Here is a 17,380-nt window from a genome sequence, read left to right on the forward strand (position 1 = left end):
GGTCTGGAATTAATCCCAGACTTCACAACTCAAAAGCAAATCTGTCAGTTCTTCTTCTTCCATACGCAGCACAAGGCTGCGGGTAGCATCGTTGGCTGGGGATGCAGCTATTCCACTGGTGCAGTGCACTCTCTCGGTTAGAGCAGGAATTTGGAACATGGCCAGGGTACTGGCGATAGCTCACCTCAACGTAGGATCTGTAATCTCCACCAACTAATGCTACCAGACGGACACCCAGTTTAACGTCCATCCAAGGGAAGGCACACACATTGATCAATCACCCTGCCTGTGATATACCGGAATGACAGTTTACAACTGGGCCGAGATTCTAACCCAGGCAAGATAGCCAAGAGGCGACTAGTATGTACCTCTCGGCCATCCTGTCAGCCTAGGCCAACACGAATATGAAGTATGGAGTGGAGGGAAAACAAGAGGCCTCATTTGCCACAGGCTCTTCCACCGAATGCGAGCAATGCCGCAGTGTGCCGCCTTTCACTGCGGCTTTTGGCAGCAGAAGCATGATTTCCATCGCTAATGTAATCCCAGATCCCTCACATGCCCATTTAGACATTTATTGCTCTTTTTTCCCCCCTGAACGTGTTTATAATGCAAAGACATTCAAGGTGGGTCGTGAAGTTTTTTTTGGGCACAAACAACTTAGGTTTCAAGAACATGTAATGGCGTGACAAGATAATCGGCTGAATTCTGTTCTGTAGCTTTGCTGTATCAAGCCATGGTGAATGAACTCACGTTTTTTACTACTTTTTTTTTTAATCTAAACAAACATTGATAGTAACTTTTTATCATGCTTTCACAGTTTACTGCAGCCACCTTCTTGGAAGGTTTCTGTTTGGGAAACGATCACATCACTGAAGGTCTTTTTGTCTCTCTCCCCCTGTCCCTGGCAGCTGAACCCCTCCCTCTTATGGACCTCTGCCGCCGCTCGGTCCGCCAAGCGCTGGGTCGTGACCGTCTCCATGAAATTGACTCACTGCCACTTCCTGCGACACTAAAAAACTACCTCCTCTACCACTGAAAGTTGCAGAACAACATTGCTACTTTGCAACGGTTCTGCCTTCTCCACCATGCACGACTCATAGCCTCTCCATCTGAGAAGATCACTGGAGCACTTCAACTGCAGCCATTGAGGAACCGAGACTATGGCGAAACGCTGTTCTGCTTTGCAGGTCTAAGTTCAGGTAATTTTTGAAAATGTGTCAAATCTTTTGCATGAGTCTTGAGACAAGCAGGAATGCAGCAATGTCGGGCATAACGCAGCCTCGTGTGTGTGTATATATATATGTACATACAGAACAAATGAAGAGAGAAAAAAGGGTCTTCTAGTTGAATGAGATTGTCCGTGGGTATTTGAAGGGCTGAACGTGGCTAGGTACCAAAATGACCCCGAGGGTTTGGCGTTTTCTCCAAATCGAACCTAGAAGCTATATCAAGCAGGACGCAGATGGTAAAAGGAGCAGCAGGGGAATGTGATTGAGACGGGAGCCAACGATGATATTACGTCCTCAATCCGGCGACAGGTTTGGAAGAGTTGTCCGTGAGCTGCACACAGCTGAGAAAGCAGTAACACAAATTCCCCTGCTGTTTGGAGCACAGAATCTGTCGGGCCCTTCCAAGGTTACGGACCTTATTTTTGCAAACCTCATAAGCCGTGTTAGTTCACAATCCCAAACACTGGCAACAAGGGAAAGGGGCTGTCACTGTCCAAGGGCTTTCCCTTTTTTAGCCCATCCATCTTTGCCTCCTGAAATTTCTCCTGCCTGGTTCCTGAGGTGACTCTCTCTCCTTCATCGGTTGAAACTTTATGGACCGTTGCCAATAATGCACTCTAAAGCACGTGTCACTGTTATCGTAGCCACGTAACCGTCATCCGTTGTGTTGGAAGGTTGGAACGGGCAGAGTGGCAGTTGGGGAAACTGCTTGCGTGTCACTTGCGCAAAAAGGGGAAGTCCCTTTGCTTTCCACCAAATGTCAAGGATTTATTTGCAAACCATTCAGATTTATTTATTTTGTTTTTGGAACTATGAAATGGCTCGTTAATTGATGATGCTACACACCATTTCGAGTTAGATTATATGAATGTGGTCAATGCTGTCATATTCCTTTTCATCTGTCGAGACACTTGGTGCAGTCCAGCTTTGGTCATGCACTGTCTTACTGGTGTATATTATGTTGTTGTTTCTTCAAGTCAGTTCAAAGTAGAGGTGTATTGTGCATGACAGTCTGAAAAATCAATTTCCAGCAGCATGGCGGTTTGTAAGTTACCTGCTGTGACTGTAATCAAGGATTTTGAAGAGAGGGATATCCATCGAGAGGAAAATGTTCGCTCGGGTGAAATGTTTCTCCAACTTTCTGAAAGGGTAGGTTTGTGAACGCCAAAACATCCACTTTGAAGTTTACTGTTGTTTCTAATTATCTGCTTGGGCCACCACAAATTATCAGGAAGTTAACGTGAAATTACATTTACTTTTAGCCATAACCACTCCCCTGGTATCAAAGTACAAAGTAAAACATTTAAAATTATGGGGTAGGCTTGGGTTGCATCCAATCTCCCTCATAAAAGGATAGAATAATTATCTTGGAAAGTCGGGGTTCCCAAAGTACACACCCGCAGGCCAAACAAACCCATGAAGCTATTGTGTATTGTCTGGCCCTTATCTAATGATTCAAAAATAAAATAAAAAATCCCATATCATCTGAGAAATAAAAGACTCGGGGCATCGTACGATTGTAGGATGGAAGTTCCATTAAACAACAACTTGGGGGCATTGAAAGTCAATCTACTTCCAGGATATCTTCGCTGTGGGGCGTTACTGTACACGTGGTTTAACACTTCCAGAGCTGTGCAAATGGATCTTTTTGGAAAAGGTAAACCATGGATCCCACGCGTAAAAACATGTCGTTTCGTTGGAACAAAAAAAAAAACGAGCAACTTTCAAGGAAAGTTGTGCAATGTTGATTTTGTTTCCAAAGCAAGCATTTTCATGTTGTTGTTGTTGTTGTTGGACACCAAGTAATAGCTGCGACGAAAGACTACAACGTTAAGCTCTATTCACTATTCGGTAATTTCTCTTTATGGTGATCGGCGAAAGCGAATGATGGAACCGGTTTATGAAAGACACGTTTGCTCAGCAGTGAGATTTCAAGGAACTATCCAAACAAATGAAGCTGCGATACAGGCCAGTTACGTTGAAGCTCACAAAATTGCAAAGAAGTGTAAACCATTGAATGATGGCGAGTCTATTAGACTGCATTATGGAGGTAGATATAGAATGCACAGAACAAAGGCTGCATTCCGTTTGTCCAAACCAGTGTGACCACTCCTCATTTTCATAAATGCCAAGGTGAGTCAATGAAAAAAGCTAAGAATCCACAAGGTTTCGGAAAAGTGATGACAATAGAAAACCTACACACCAAGAAAACCTATAGAAAACCAAGACGCCAAGATGAACAATGAATAGCCAAGATCTTATGAACAACGCCAAGGAGTGGTCACACTGGTCCAAACTGACAATCTCATGTGAAGTCGAAGACATTGGCAACGGTTTTCCAAATCTGATTTTGGAAGAACTAGCGAGGAAGTGAACAAGTTTTCTTTATCCTTTGAACTCTATTTGACCGTGGCAAGTCCTTTGAGAGAAAACTCGAAACGACTGCAGAAGCATCTGATGGAAAGCAATGAAGCCCATTTCTGAGCTTGCAAAGAGATCAAGGAAGAGGAGTCCTCAGAAAATGTGTCCAACCTCTTGTGCCTGGACAAGTACTTTAAGATTGTGGAAAGCTTGCAGGAAGAATTCAGGTGCAGTTTCGAGGATTTCATGGACCTTGAGCAAGCTCCTGCCATTTCTCAAGATCCTTCTAAATACGACCAAGAAATTGCTCCTATGGATATGCAGGTAGAGTTGACTCATTGACTTGCAGGAGAGCAGAGGCAAAGGTAAGATACTTGTATATAGTAATGTCAAAAGCCTGGCACCGTTCTGTAAAGTTGTCTCGCCATAAATTGATCGAGAGATTTGCTGGCACCCCCCCCCCCCTCGAACGGCTTTGCTCTTCGGAAGCAAATACATTTGTGAGAAAACCTTCTCCACCGGCTGCAAAACATCAATGACTCAGAAGTGAGATCAAAACTGACCGATGATCACCTTCGCGCAATCCTTCGTGTTGCAGCAAGAGGTTTCGAAACCGCGTTGCCAGAGCTGGTCTCTGAGAAAGGTGAGTTGCATAACTCCCACTCCAAGGTACGTTCTTTGAAATCGATTAATTGGGAGTGTATGTAAAGGTAGGTTATATAGGTATTTAATTATCAGTGAATTTTATTTTGCAGCAGCTCTGGAATGTACCACCCGAGTAGCCCTCCTTCACCAAAACTTTGGGAGCCCCTGCTCTAGTTGATGTTTAAAAGGCATCCTGTAGCTCAAGAATATCCCTCGTAACAATCCACAAGTTTAGTTACTTTAGTTCAGGTACCAGATCCAATGTACAAAAATTGGTACTTTGTGATCTGCGCGAAGTGCCGATGAAAGTTAACTATGCTGTTCGTGAAGCCAAATTACTTTGTCAAATTAACAGACGATTTCCAATTTGTCAGATTTCAGCACATCTCAGTGAAGGTCAAATCCGTCACACCTAACGGAGTAATTCAACAAAAGTATTGAAATACATCCCCTTGCAACCCTCACCCATCCATAAAACTTTCATTCGAGATCATTCTTTCAATAAGCTTAACATATTTCAAGATCGTTTAAGCTGCAGACAGATGAGCTATTCACTGTTCCGAGTATCTCCATGACATAGAAGCACAGCTGTTCTCCAAAGGAACATGTTCAAAGCCATAGGGAGCGATTTGATTTTTAGGGAGGAAAGACTTTTTAGAAACTAAGCCGCCTTCAAACCTGCACGTTTCTATAGAATAGCCCGTCAATGACCCGGGTTTGGAAGTGTTTTCCAAAAGCCAATTCAGGAACGTGGCCTTGCCACAGGCCAAGAGAAGCACATCGGTCATATCTCACCCTGCATGACGAGCAGCCGAGCCAAGCGAACACAAACCGCTCTTGGGAACGTGTAGCCATTCCTTCGACTTGTCGTGAAAACCACATCCGCTGTATTTAGCTGCAGTACGCTTCGAAGCTTACCCCTCGGTCTCGTCACAATTGGCCCTCAAGTCGAGGTCAGGCCTGCATGTCCAAACTACATCTTAACAGTCATTAAGATCTGCAAAATATAAAGCTGGCATTTCAGGAATTGCTGCAAACTGTTGTCTGTTGCAAAACTTCAACTACAGTTATTGTTTATACTGTATTATCATTCTTCCCTGTCTTTTTTTTCTTTTCTTCCGATCACAACATCCCCATCAATGCTGCCAAAATACAGCATCTGTACAAAATAAAGATCAAGCGTTTATATCTGATCACTCGACTAAAGAAAGCAAGTTTTGATCAGATCTTTGGATTTGGTTCCTATTTGTATTTTTTTTTTCCTTTCTGCTCTGTGAAAGCATTTGACGGATGTGGCATCTCAGCTAATATCAGAGGCCAGTTTGCTCAGGTTTGAATGCACAATGCAATTCTGAGCTCAGCACAACGATGGAATGTGGGACTCAGGATGAGAAACAGATTCATCGCCATTGTTTCTTACAGCCTCGTCTCCAACACACGCATGTGGCGTTACAGTTCCTCATCCAGGTCGCCATTGTTTCTTACTCCAACTGGTGTCTCCAACACACGCATGTGGCGTTACAGTTCCTCATCCAGGTTCTTGAGGTGCCTTCAAATTGCCGTGTGAGTGATGGTACGTCATCACAGCCTTCCGAGCTGCACTGCCCTCTCTCCGCTCATTTGGTTGTTGAACCCAGTCGTGCAGAGACCTGATTGTTTTTATGAATTGCTTTGTAGCAGCTGTTGCTTTGCAATATTTTCATTTCCTGCCCGGGCTTTACATGCGCTTGGTAATTTAACATTGTTGCCCCTGGGCACCGAATGTGAATTATTTTGAAATAAAGTCACATTTCAGTGCTTTGTGGAGCACGTGAATGCCTTGAATTATCTCCCCCTCCCCCACCCCCCATGTTGTGGTGCTGTGATCTGATGTTCAGAAGAAGATTGCTGTGGAATATGAGGCATCTTCACCCCTTGGAGGATTGGTTAAAAAAAAACAATGCCCAGTTTGATTTCAGAACATCGGAGAAACAGTGCGGTTTACCATTCCTACCCGAACCAGCAGAGGGCATTGTATCAGGGGTACAGCCACACCCTCACCAAGGATACTACCCTGCAGCCTGGTGCTGCATACGAAAGACAAATAGGTACATCCCTCATGGTCTTGTACAAAGGGGAAATTTCACATAGCCATCAATGGTTCCTCAGATGTAGCTTTATTTAAATTTTCACTGAAGTGGAGTTTCCCTTGAATAGGTACTTATTTTTCTTTAATTAATATAACAAGTGAACAAAAATTTCCAGATGAAACTTATATGGAACAGTTACGAGTAATCTTTAGCCTGGTGTTGGCTTAGTGGTTAGGGTGGTGGCTTGGGATCCCTGGGTCCTCAGTTCAAATCAAACCCTGTTGGCTGCTGAATTAATATACACCAGGAGGTTGACTCAGCCTGTCATCCTTCTGAGGTTGGCAAAATGAGTGCCAGTGTACTGGGAAGGGGGACACTGCATCAGCGGCATAGCTGCGTCCCAACCAATGATGCAACCAGCAGCCACAGGCTGCACTCGATAGGGAGAAAGAGTAATCTTTGAAGTTTTGTTTAATATTTAATATGTCCACTTTCTTTCATTTTTTTTTTTTGTGAACAGGTTTTTAAAGAACCCCTACATTCAACATTCCCCAACAAAGGGATTGGCCATGGTGGTCCCATTGCTTAGCCCCCAAGATCCCTATAAATGATTACCTGTTTTTTTATTTTCTTCCCCCCCCCCCATCAAATACAGAGTTTATGACATGTACTCCTTGGAAGAACCATGAGATTGCATCACCAACACTGCTCAGGGCATCTCTCAATTCAAAAGTAATGGACAATTTCGTTGAATGTATCCAGACATGTATTGAAAGGTGGATAAGTTGAGTTCCAAAGAAAACTTCAAACATTAAGCACACACAACTTTCCAAATGACCCTTAAATATGGAACAGTTGATTATTGTATTCAATAAATAACTGGAGGGCTGATGTTTCCTGGTATAGCCAACTCGTGATATGAGCCAATTGGTAGCACTTGAAATTCCTTCTTCCTTCCATACAAGTGCTGCTTCATCAGGATGAAGATTACCGCACTGTGGTTGTGAGTAGGCATGGATCAGTGCTGATGCATCCAAATTGAGCAAATCCCTACATGTGTGAGTAACAATAAAGGTCAGATGTAATCTTATCTGGCTAGCCCCAACAACACATTTTTGAAGACATAAAGGGAGGATGAAATGGCAGGGTCCTTCTCCAGGTGGTTCTCATCCCTGTAGGTTCAGGGGAAGAAGGATGAGGCATATACCTGAGTACTGCAGCTCGGTATCATGAATGCTTCAGTGGTATGTGAGGATGCTTCAGTGAGGTATGAACTCCACCTGATGTCCACCGGGTTGTAGTGAATGCGATACATCAATGCACGATGGCTTTAGAATGGTCTACTCTCCAAGGTGGGCCATTGTAATTCAAGCATGGCCGTGACATACCGAGCACCTCTACGCTAAACCATCCTGAGCTTGTTGATGTTACGCCGAATGTGAGGATCCCATGCTGCTGCAGCATATTCCACGATTGGTCAGATGTCAGGTGTGAATGTAGTCTTAATTCTACAGATGCATCGCCTGAAGTTTCGACTCAGGAAGGCAATGGTGGAGTTATCTTTCTTGACAGTTGCATCCACGTGGGTGTTGAAATTCAGCTTTGAGTCGATGTGGACACCAAGGTATTTGGCTGAATCAACCTCTTCAAGAGTGGGGTCATGAATGTTATAAAATGGGAGGATGGGCTTCTGCCTGTTGGTGATGTGAATGACCTGGAATTTAGATAGATGACACTCCATCAACCACTTCCTCTCCCAGTCCTGTTACGTCAAGAACCATCTGGAGACTATTAGAGTCCTGGGCAGGTGTAATACGCCAGTAAAGGACAGTCGTCTGTGAAGAGACGTGGTGTGGAGCTTGAGATGCTATCAGGTAGATCGTTAATAAAAACCAGGAAAAGAAGCGGGCCAAGCACACTACCCCGAGGAACTCCAGATGTTACTTGGGCTTCAGAGCTAAATTGGCCGTCAATCAACACTTACTGGGTGCCGACATGGAGGAAGTTTTTTATTCACTCTAAAGTGCAGCCTCAAAATCCGTAGAAGTGTTCCATGGGACACCTTGTCGAAGGCTTTCTCGAAGTCCAGCAAGATGAGGTCTATGTCTCTTCTCTTCTATTCCTCTCGCAATGTCATCTATGGTGAGGATCAATTGCCTATCGCAAGATCTACATTTCCGAAGGTCATGCTGTGTGTTTGTTAGTTAGTACCTGATGGTCGATGACACGATGTATGATGGCACAATGCACGGCATGCTCACACAGCTTGCAAAGGACTGATACAAGCGAGATCGGCCGATAATTTGAAGCAGATGATCGGCAGCCCTTCCTTAAGATAGGAATGATGGTTGCTTTCTTCCAACAAGATGGTATTCTTCCCCAAGTCAGGGATACCTGGAAGAGTAAGGTGACTGCAGGTGAGACTTCTTCAGCAGTTCGGCAGAGATGTGCCGTGTTCAGCAGTACAGGCCCAGCTGCTTTGTGTGGTTTAAGGTTTTTGAGAAGCTTGGCTACTCCTTTACAGCCAACAATGATGTCAGCCATGGTTGGATGAAGGCTGGGGTTGAGATAAGGGAGTGATGAATCACTGTCATCAGTAAATACTGAAGAGAACTGCCTGTTCCAGATGTTAGCTTTATTCTTGGGATCGCAGTGAAGAATATTTCCCTCTTCCGCGGCGTAACTCCTATTTGATTAGAGCATTTAGATTTCACCAATGCTCCCAACTTCTTATTGCCATCTGGGTCACCACTGATTATGCCAGTCAGGTATTTTATAGGTCCAGTAACAGATCTTCTGCATTTCCTTCTTGATGTTGTGGGCACTCATCTCCAAGAAAAGCTTGGTGTTGACTTTGTGGCTTGAGATCCTAGCGTCCTGAGTTCAAGCCCCATTGGCCACTGAATAAAAAATACACCAGGAGGTTGACTCAGCCCGTCATCCCTCCGAGGTCGGCAAAATGAGTACTAGTGTACTGGTAAGGGGGACATTGCATCAGCGGCATAGCCGCGTCCCAACCAATGATGCAACCAGCAGCCACAGGCTGCACTCGATAGAGAGAGATCTCCAAAAACACAACATCATGATCACTAAGGCCAGGCATGCAGACATTGTTTGACCAGGGAAGGGCAATTAGTTGCGATAATCTCCAAGAAGTTATCTCTCCGAGTGGGAAAGTTGACAATCTGCTCAAGTCCCAAGCTGGCCAAAGGTTGCAGGTAAGACTCACTGATGTTCTGCCTATATTGGTGAGATAATCTGCTCCAACTCCAAGTTGATGTCAGATAAATTAATGTCTCCACCAATTCATACAGCTATACGTCGGTTTGAGTGGCACAGATCCTTCATGGCTTTATTATGGTCACTACGAGGTGCTCGATACACGGAGCAAATTATACTACTGTGGTTACCATTCATCACTTTAACGACTATGAACTGGATTCATTGTTGGTTGGTATCTGTTGACTGTTATGACTGGTAGCACAATACCCAATAAGACACCACCATAGCCATCTTCCCTGTCCTTTCTATAGAGATTATACCCTGGGGGAAAGATTTCACCTTGTCCTATACCTGGCTGCAACCACGTCTCACATCCCATGATGATGGCAGGTTTGGTTGCTTCAATTAAGCTCCAGAACTCCTGTTTTGAATAAATGCTCTGGAAGTTGATGACCAGGTGTAAAAGTTTGATGCACGAACTCATGGAAGGAGTTTAGATGGTGATGAGGCTAGTGATGGACCTGGGAGGTCAGTAGTTGTGGAGCCTCTGCTTGAAGTGCGAGTCGTATTTAAATTGGTAGAATTGAAGATATCAGTGGCACTACCCATGATGACCGTGTCAAACAGGCTAGATGATGGATTTGGTAAGCCACAGTTTGGGCACTGCTCGGGGTAATCACTTGTACCCAGGATGACAAGATCATGTTGTCTATGCCAACACAATTTGCATGATACCATACGTCACATGATTCACATAGTATGCTCGCCTTCGCTCCTTTTACAATTGGTGCAGGCCTGATTACATGTGACACATGGAAAGTTGAGGTCTTGGCCCAGGGTTGGTTTCCACATCACCACCTGTCAGAAGGATGACTAAAAGGAGGGATACGGCTTGCATGCAAGACAAACGAAGGAGCATGTTCATACTAGTTATAATTAGCCTTTTTAGCCATCACTTACACTGGGGACGGGCATATAGATTGTAGTATGAAGATGTTGTGCCATAAATAATCTTCAATCAACTCATGTACCAAGTGTTGATCAGATTGAACCTGTAATACTAATAGGGCCGAGTTTTTGAAGGCTGAGCCGACATCGACTTGTCCAAAGGCCATGTTGCTGGCCTGGTTGGAGTCACTGAATCTACATGTATACCGCCATCCAGCAGTCATTGGCCGCCGCGTCAGATCAGTAAAGTTGGGCAGCCGACGGTGCGGTACTTCTCACACCGGTTCAGTCTTGCGCTGACATAAGATTTTTAAATCTGATACTCACTTGGAATGGAAGCCAAACCTTGAGCACATTAGACCTACAATACTAACAATAATTTTTGCACATTGTGGTGTAAAAAAAAAAAAAAAAATGGCAAAATAAATGATATAGTTACAGCCAGAATGGAGCATACAGCTCCACGGCTCCACACATGCGCCTCATACTTTTTTCAAAAAAACAAAAAGCGAGACACCACAGACACCAAGACGAAGAACTTCCAGGAACTATGGATCATTGGGGGGAGGGGGGATTTAATAACTGAAATAAATAAAAAAATTATTCTTCAAAATAGCAGGAGACCACAGACAGCAAGACTATACATTTAATGCCTCCCTCTGGGAAACATAATTGCAGGGAGAGGATGGGGGTGTGGGGGGGGGGGGAGACTGAAAATTGAAAAAAAATCAAAATAAATAATTGAAAAATCAAGTAATTGTAAAACACTAAGACTAAACACTTAATGCCTCCCTCCAGGAACCATAATAATGGGAACCTATTTAACGGCTACCCTGTCCATTAACTACACTAAAGACTTTTTCTGATACCATCGAACTCCAAATACGTCATCGCAAAAGTTGTCAGCCTACCTCCAGAGGAGTGTGCGTACCTCTAAGCTACTCTGTCAGCATACCAAGCTTGACTCATCACATTATTCACAATCTCCATCTCTCCGACACTTCTTCTGGCCATTTAACCAACTTGACAATGCCAGCACAGAAGCTGCACACTGAAATGTCCTTGCATTTGTAAAAACTCTTCGGTGGGTTTCATTTTTTTTTTTTTTTACATCACCATGAGTTTAAGAATAACTTCACACGTCTTCTTTACTGAAGCTTTCCCTCACAGCCACATCCTTGGCGTTAATGCCACTTTATATTCCCGAAACTATAGATCATAAGAAGAAATTTGATATTTGCCAAACAGTACAGCCGAGACGTCACATCAATTTTGCAATTGCCAAGACCTTTCAAATGCAACAAGCCGGTGATAACTTCTGAGGTGACTCAGATAAGACGAAAGACCAAATCATTCTGGAAAAATGGACTTCTGTGGGATTACGTGCTTCACCTTCACCTTATTCCGATACGAATCCATGTAGTTTGTGACCTCGCCTACTATCCGCTCCAGCATGGTTCAAAATATCTTTTGAAACATCTCGTGCGCACAATTCAGAACGATTGGCCTGCCGGAGAAAGCTTCCACATTCCTGTCATGTCTGACAGGAAATCCAAAATGCTTACATTCCAGGAATACTTGGTTAAAGCCAGACTGTTTACAATGAGAATTATTTGAACCACATAGCGGTTACCTTTAATCCACTTCATTTGAAACAGAAACATGGGAAGGGATCAGCTCATAAGAGCAGCATTCGCTGTTTTCTTTAACTGCAGACCTCTCCGTTTGACTGTCGCCGCTAATTGAACATGTTCAAGCATTTATTCATGGCAGATGGGAGACCATAATATCCTTCAGCAGTTCTCATCAGCATTTCAGTCAACCTTTTTTGTCTACAAGTCCTGCCATTCATGAAAGGAGTGTAGATTCTGCAGAGGGAAAAAGAGATTTGAGCATTCAATACCAACCCGCTACATTGTAACAGCGCTGGAGCATTGCAGATGCAGAACCTAAAATTGGTCAAGTCAAGTTGTACAAAATAATTTGGGGAAAACTACATGGAAAGAGGAGGAAGGTCTATAATGGTAATGATGGCCAAAACCAAGAAATAAATAATTAAATTTTTTTTAAATCATTTCGTTGCAAGGGGCAATTTGAAGCTGTTGACTTTAGGTGTAGCACATATAAATTAACATCCCAAAAGGATGAGTCTTTTATCGCCACAATTGTTCACACCTCGTCGAGTTGGCCAGGGAATGTTTTTTGACCTAAGTATTTCATGAACGGTTGACCTGGCCTGACGTTTGGTGAAATAGGTTGGAGCAGGAATTTGAAATTCGTTCATGTGGCCGGTGATAACTCCACGACTCTTCACAAAGGACACCGTGCGATCTTTAAGGTCCACCAACTAATACCGGCAGACTTGATGCCCGTTTTACGTCCATCCAACGCCCGGCACACACATTGATGAATCACAAACTCCTCTGCCTGCAAAACACCAGGATGACAGTTTATAGCTCGTAGAGATTGAAACATCGGTGAGATGGCTCAGAGGAGTATGTTCATACCTCTAGGTGTAGGCTGTCCAGCCAGCACATCCCAGAAGGAAACAAAAATGAATGAATGCTTTAGACTTGAAACATGGAACAAGCACAACTAGAAAGGCACTCGGTCGTGCGTGTACGTCTGCCAGACTGAACAGTTTACATTTTGTATGCAACCGATAGGCCGCATCTACATCTGGACCGGACCATTCGTCCTCGTAACCTATCTACAAGTTCTCATAATCGGCCCATAATTAATTTTTTTAAATTTTAAAAGGTAAAAATTCTCAAATCCAGTTCTTCACCAAAATTTAACCAGTTCATCCTTGTCACACACCCAATCTGTACACCAAATTTTGGCTGAATCCATCCACAACCTTTTCAGTTATCCTGCTCCCAGAGAGACAAATACAGGGGTAAAAACAACCTCCTTCCACCTTCGGTGGTGGAGGTGATTATCAACATAATGTGCAGAACAGGTTTTTGAAAGAAATGAGAGAATGATGGGAATATACTTGCAGCTCTACTAAAATGAGGAAGTAAATTGATGAAAGAGCATGAAGACTGAGAATGAAAACTTTCACAGCCCCCAATTATTCCCACCCTGTGGGGTCAACCAGGAAAAGGTTTTGGACGAAATCTTTCACAAATCGGCTGACCAGACTTGACACTTGACTGGAGGTAGCACTTATTTGTAATTTGTTCAAGGTACTGGTGATTCACGATTCGCCTGTGAGCGATTGTGCACTGATGACTTGCTATTGAATGCTGAAAGTGAAAAAGAAGCTAAAGTGATGTTTCAAAAATGGGAAAGTGCAACAGAGAAGAAAGGTTTATGAAACGTTAATAAAATGAAGGTTATGGTTTGTGGCAAAGGAGAAAGGAAAGAAAGCAGACAATGGTGTTGTTCATTATGCGGAACAGGAGTTGGAAGGAATTCAATTCAATGAAGGCAGTGTTGGCGATAGTGTCACTAGAGGTGTCATGGTATCACAGGAGATTTGGTAACAAATAAATAAACAAATAAATAAATAAATAAAAAGGGTGGGATGTATAAATGTAAAAGATGCGAGGATCAATTGTTTCAAGAAAAAGATGAACAAAAAACAAACGAGCTTGAGCGTATAATGCAATTTAGAAATTGTCAAACGTTTGTTACCATTGAGACACAATTGGGGTATCAAAAGGAGCAGAATTTACTGTTAGATCAAGAATAAAGTCAAGCTAGGTGGTATCATAAGTGGAGACAACTAGGTGGTATCAGGAAGCACATAAACATTCCCATTAGCTGTAAAATTTTAGGTTTATAAATGCCTGTATCAGACCCGTATTGATGTATGGAATCGAATAATAACCAATGTGGATCAAATATATAAAAATAATGGAAAGAATAGAGATGGGAATGATACGATGGATGAATGGATTGTCTCCAAAATAAAGAATTCCAATCTCAGAGAAATCAAGAAGAGATTAAAAAATAAAAATAATAACAATACTGGAGAATAACAACTTGAGAAGGGAAGACTTGATTGATATTGGACATGTGCAACGAAGGTCAGAAAATGAAGCTGTAAGGAAAGCAATAAAGGGAGAAGGCTGAGAGGACATCCTAAAAAGATGGATTGGAACTGTCATGAGAGATATGAAATGTTTGTGTTTTCTCAAAAACAACACAATGAATAGATCTGTGTGGAGGAATTCCATCATCATTTGACAAAGCTGTTAAGGAAAAAAGAAAAAGAAACAAAATAAAAGAAGAGAGGAATATCATGGTAAAACTGTTGTTCTCCGTAAAACTAAAACTCAATATTCGCCTGCAGTGTGCAGCATCGAGTTTCGGTCAAATCGGAAAACGAAAAAAATCAATTTCCAAATTTGGTCAAGTACTCTTCGGAGTATTTGATCAAGGCAAACCTTAGCAGTATAGTGCGCTGGAGCTATCTTTTTTTTTAATCAACCGCTGTCACGAGAATATATATATACATATACATATATATATATATATATATATATATATATATATATATATATAAATAAAAGCCTGGTGTTGACTTAGTGGTTAGGGTGGCGGCTTGGGATCCCAGGGTCCTGAGTTCAAGCCCCGTTGGCTGCTGAATTAACACCAGGGGGTTGACTCAGCCTGTCATCCATCTGAGGTCGGCGAAGTGAGTACCAGTATACTGGTCCCGGTGTATGCCCCGGTTAGAATAGGTGTACCATATCCCTGTGTCGTAAGAGGCGACCAGGGTTGGCGTCAGGAAGGGCATCCGGCCATAAAACATTGCCTCAAGAAAAAAGCCAAACCCCTGCACAGCAGGGAAAAATGGCTGTAAAAACGGTCATTATATTGTTGTGGTTGACCAAATTCGCAAACCACCATTCAGGTCCCTTAGGTGAGATATCTCGGTAAGTATATGTGTAGTTAGGCCCAAACCCGTTGTCTAGAGGGAATAAATGTCATTCATGAGGGCTGCGACTCTTCAGGATAGCCGTTTTTCTTTTACTATCTTTATTTTGGACCAGCCGCCATTATTACCACCACCAACCACGTCTCAACAGCCATTACACAACAACCACCAACCACAACGCGGCCATCACAACAACAACCACCAACCACAACGCCGCTTCACCACAACCGCCACGACCTTTACCGTCACAACTCGCCACCATCGCATCACCGTCATCTCGCGCCACTTGTGGGCACCGATGCTGGACTCGTGTAGGGCGCGCACCGAGCAGCGTGTTCAAAAGCATCGCGGACTTTCCGAGAAAAACGGATCAAAAACGACTCACGCCCACTTTTGTTCCGTCCAATCGGTGAGCGAGGGGCGGTTTGGCCCCGCCTCCAGGGCGTTGGAGGGCGGTCGCTATATGCAAATTCATGGATCAAAAAGCATTCACGCCCACTTTTCCTCGGGCCAATGGGGAGCGAGGTGAAAGGTCGGAGGCAGAGGGTCAAAGATGAAAGAGCGAAGCCACGGGGCTTATAAAAACGACTGCGTTCGTCAGAAGAGGGCAGTTCGCAGGAGGAAGGGGCAGTTGGCAGTTGGGAGTTCGCGGAGCCAGTGAAGGGTTGGGACGAGTCAAGAGTCGGAGTGAAGAGGACGAAGCTGTGGAGAGGCGGCGGCGGCGAAGGCGGTTGAGGGGGTGCTCGCGTCGGATTCGGGGAACTGCGGAAGGAGAGGCCGGCGGCGCGACCGAGGTCGTGGTGGAGACGCTCGTCGCGGGACCCGAGATTTTGTGAAATCCTCCTTTCCCCGAGCATCAGCAACCCCCTCCTGTTTGCCCCCGCGCTGAGATAGTGCGACAAAGGGGGCCCCCTTCCCACCCCCTACCAGACACTGTCCGCGAGGCCCGCGGAGTTGAGGCACCACCGCCGCTCCGCGTCTCATCATCAGACGGGTAGGCCCGACACGGTCTCGGCCCCAGGCCCGCCTACCCCCTCATCCTGGAGGGTGGTTCTCTTTTCTTTTGCTTTGGGAATATGTGTTGTGGCGCCGTCTGTGAAGTAAAATTGTATAAGTGTTGCCGAGTGCCCGGTAGTCGGATAGATCTGCATTGTTGCATTTGCTTTTTGTCTTCTTCTTTTACATGTGCTTTTGGTGGAATTGTATACGTGTGCTTTCCGTTCATCGCGAAATAAATGTGCTTATTGTTGAACTGTTTTCCCGCTTCGCTTTGTCATTTCTTTCATTGAATCCCCATCTTGCTTCACGTAAAGGGTTGGTCGTGGGCTAAGACGCCCGATAATTAATCGAACCGTCAAGGCCGACGAATAACACCGCTCGGTTATCCCGATAGTACGGAACGGGTCGCTTAAGTGGCCCGTGTCCGAAGTCGACCTGCGGCGAGGTGCGATCGCCCGGTCTACCCTCCGTGTGGGTACTTAGGTAGGTCGAATTTGGCGAGCAACCCTATCCCACGCGGGGGCCGATTGGCACGATCGCGGTGAGACCGAAAGGTCCACCCGTGACTGGTTCCCGGCGTTAGTCCGAGAGGGTCACGACTGGATTGTCCGTCCGGTGGGCGACGTGCCGCGATTCGAGTTACGTGGCCGTCAGCACGCCGGCGGGCGCGAATCCGCAACAATATACATAGATAGATATATATATATATATATATATATATATATATATATATATATATATATATATAGATAGATAGATATATATATATATATATATATATATATATATATATATATATATATATATATATATATAATCACAAATTGTTATATAGTGCTTAGATTCCACACACAAAAATAAACTTGTAGACAAGATCGAGAGATTGACTTACTTCTTTTTGGTGCTGTAACATTTTTTTTTTTATTATTACTCTCTTTGCATCGGAAGACAAATACGAACCAAGCATTGAGGGGTTTGGGTCTGAAAAAATTAAAAAAAAATAATTACAAGTGGCA

At 43.9% G+C, this 17,380-nt stretch overlaps 1 protein-coding gene across 2 annotated transcripts in view; it reads left to right on the top strand.

The window, feature by feature from the left end:
* The window catches only part of LOC147028964 (SPRY domain-containing SOCS box protein 4-like), a 206,254-nt gene extending 200,222 nt beyond the window's left edge, over nt 1-6,032 (top strand). For both annotated transcript variants that reach the window (XM_085879849.1, XM_085879850.1), the window contains exon 4: nt 909-6,032. In XM_085879849.1, the coding sequence (XP_085735975.1) occupies nt 909-1,036 (128 nt within the window). In that variant the 3' untranslated portion in view covers nt 1,037-6,032. The remainder of the gene's footprint in view (nt 1-908) is intronic.
* Nucleotides 6,033-17,380: the final 11,348 nt, after the last annotated feature.

Source organism: Eptatretus burgeri, chromosome 4 (assembly GCF_056783735.1).
Source record: "Eptatretus burgeri isolate ZD-2024b chromosome 4, Ebu_testis_v1, whole genome shotgun sequence".
NCBI lineage: Eukaryota > Metazoa > Chordata > Myxini > Myxiniformes > Myxinidae > Eptatretus > Eptatretus burgeri.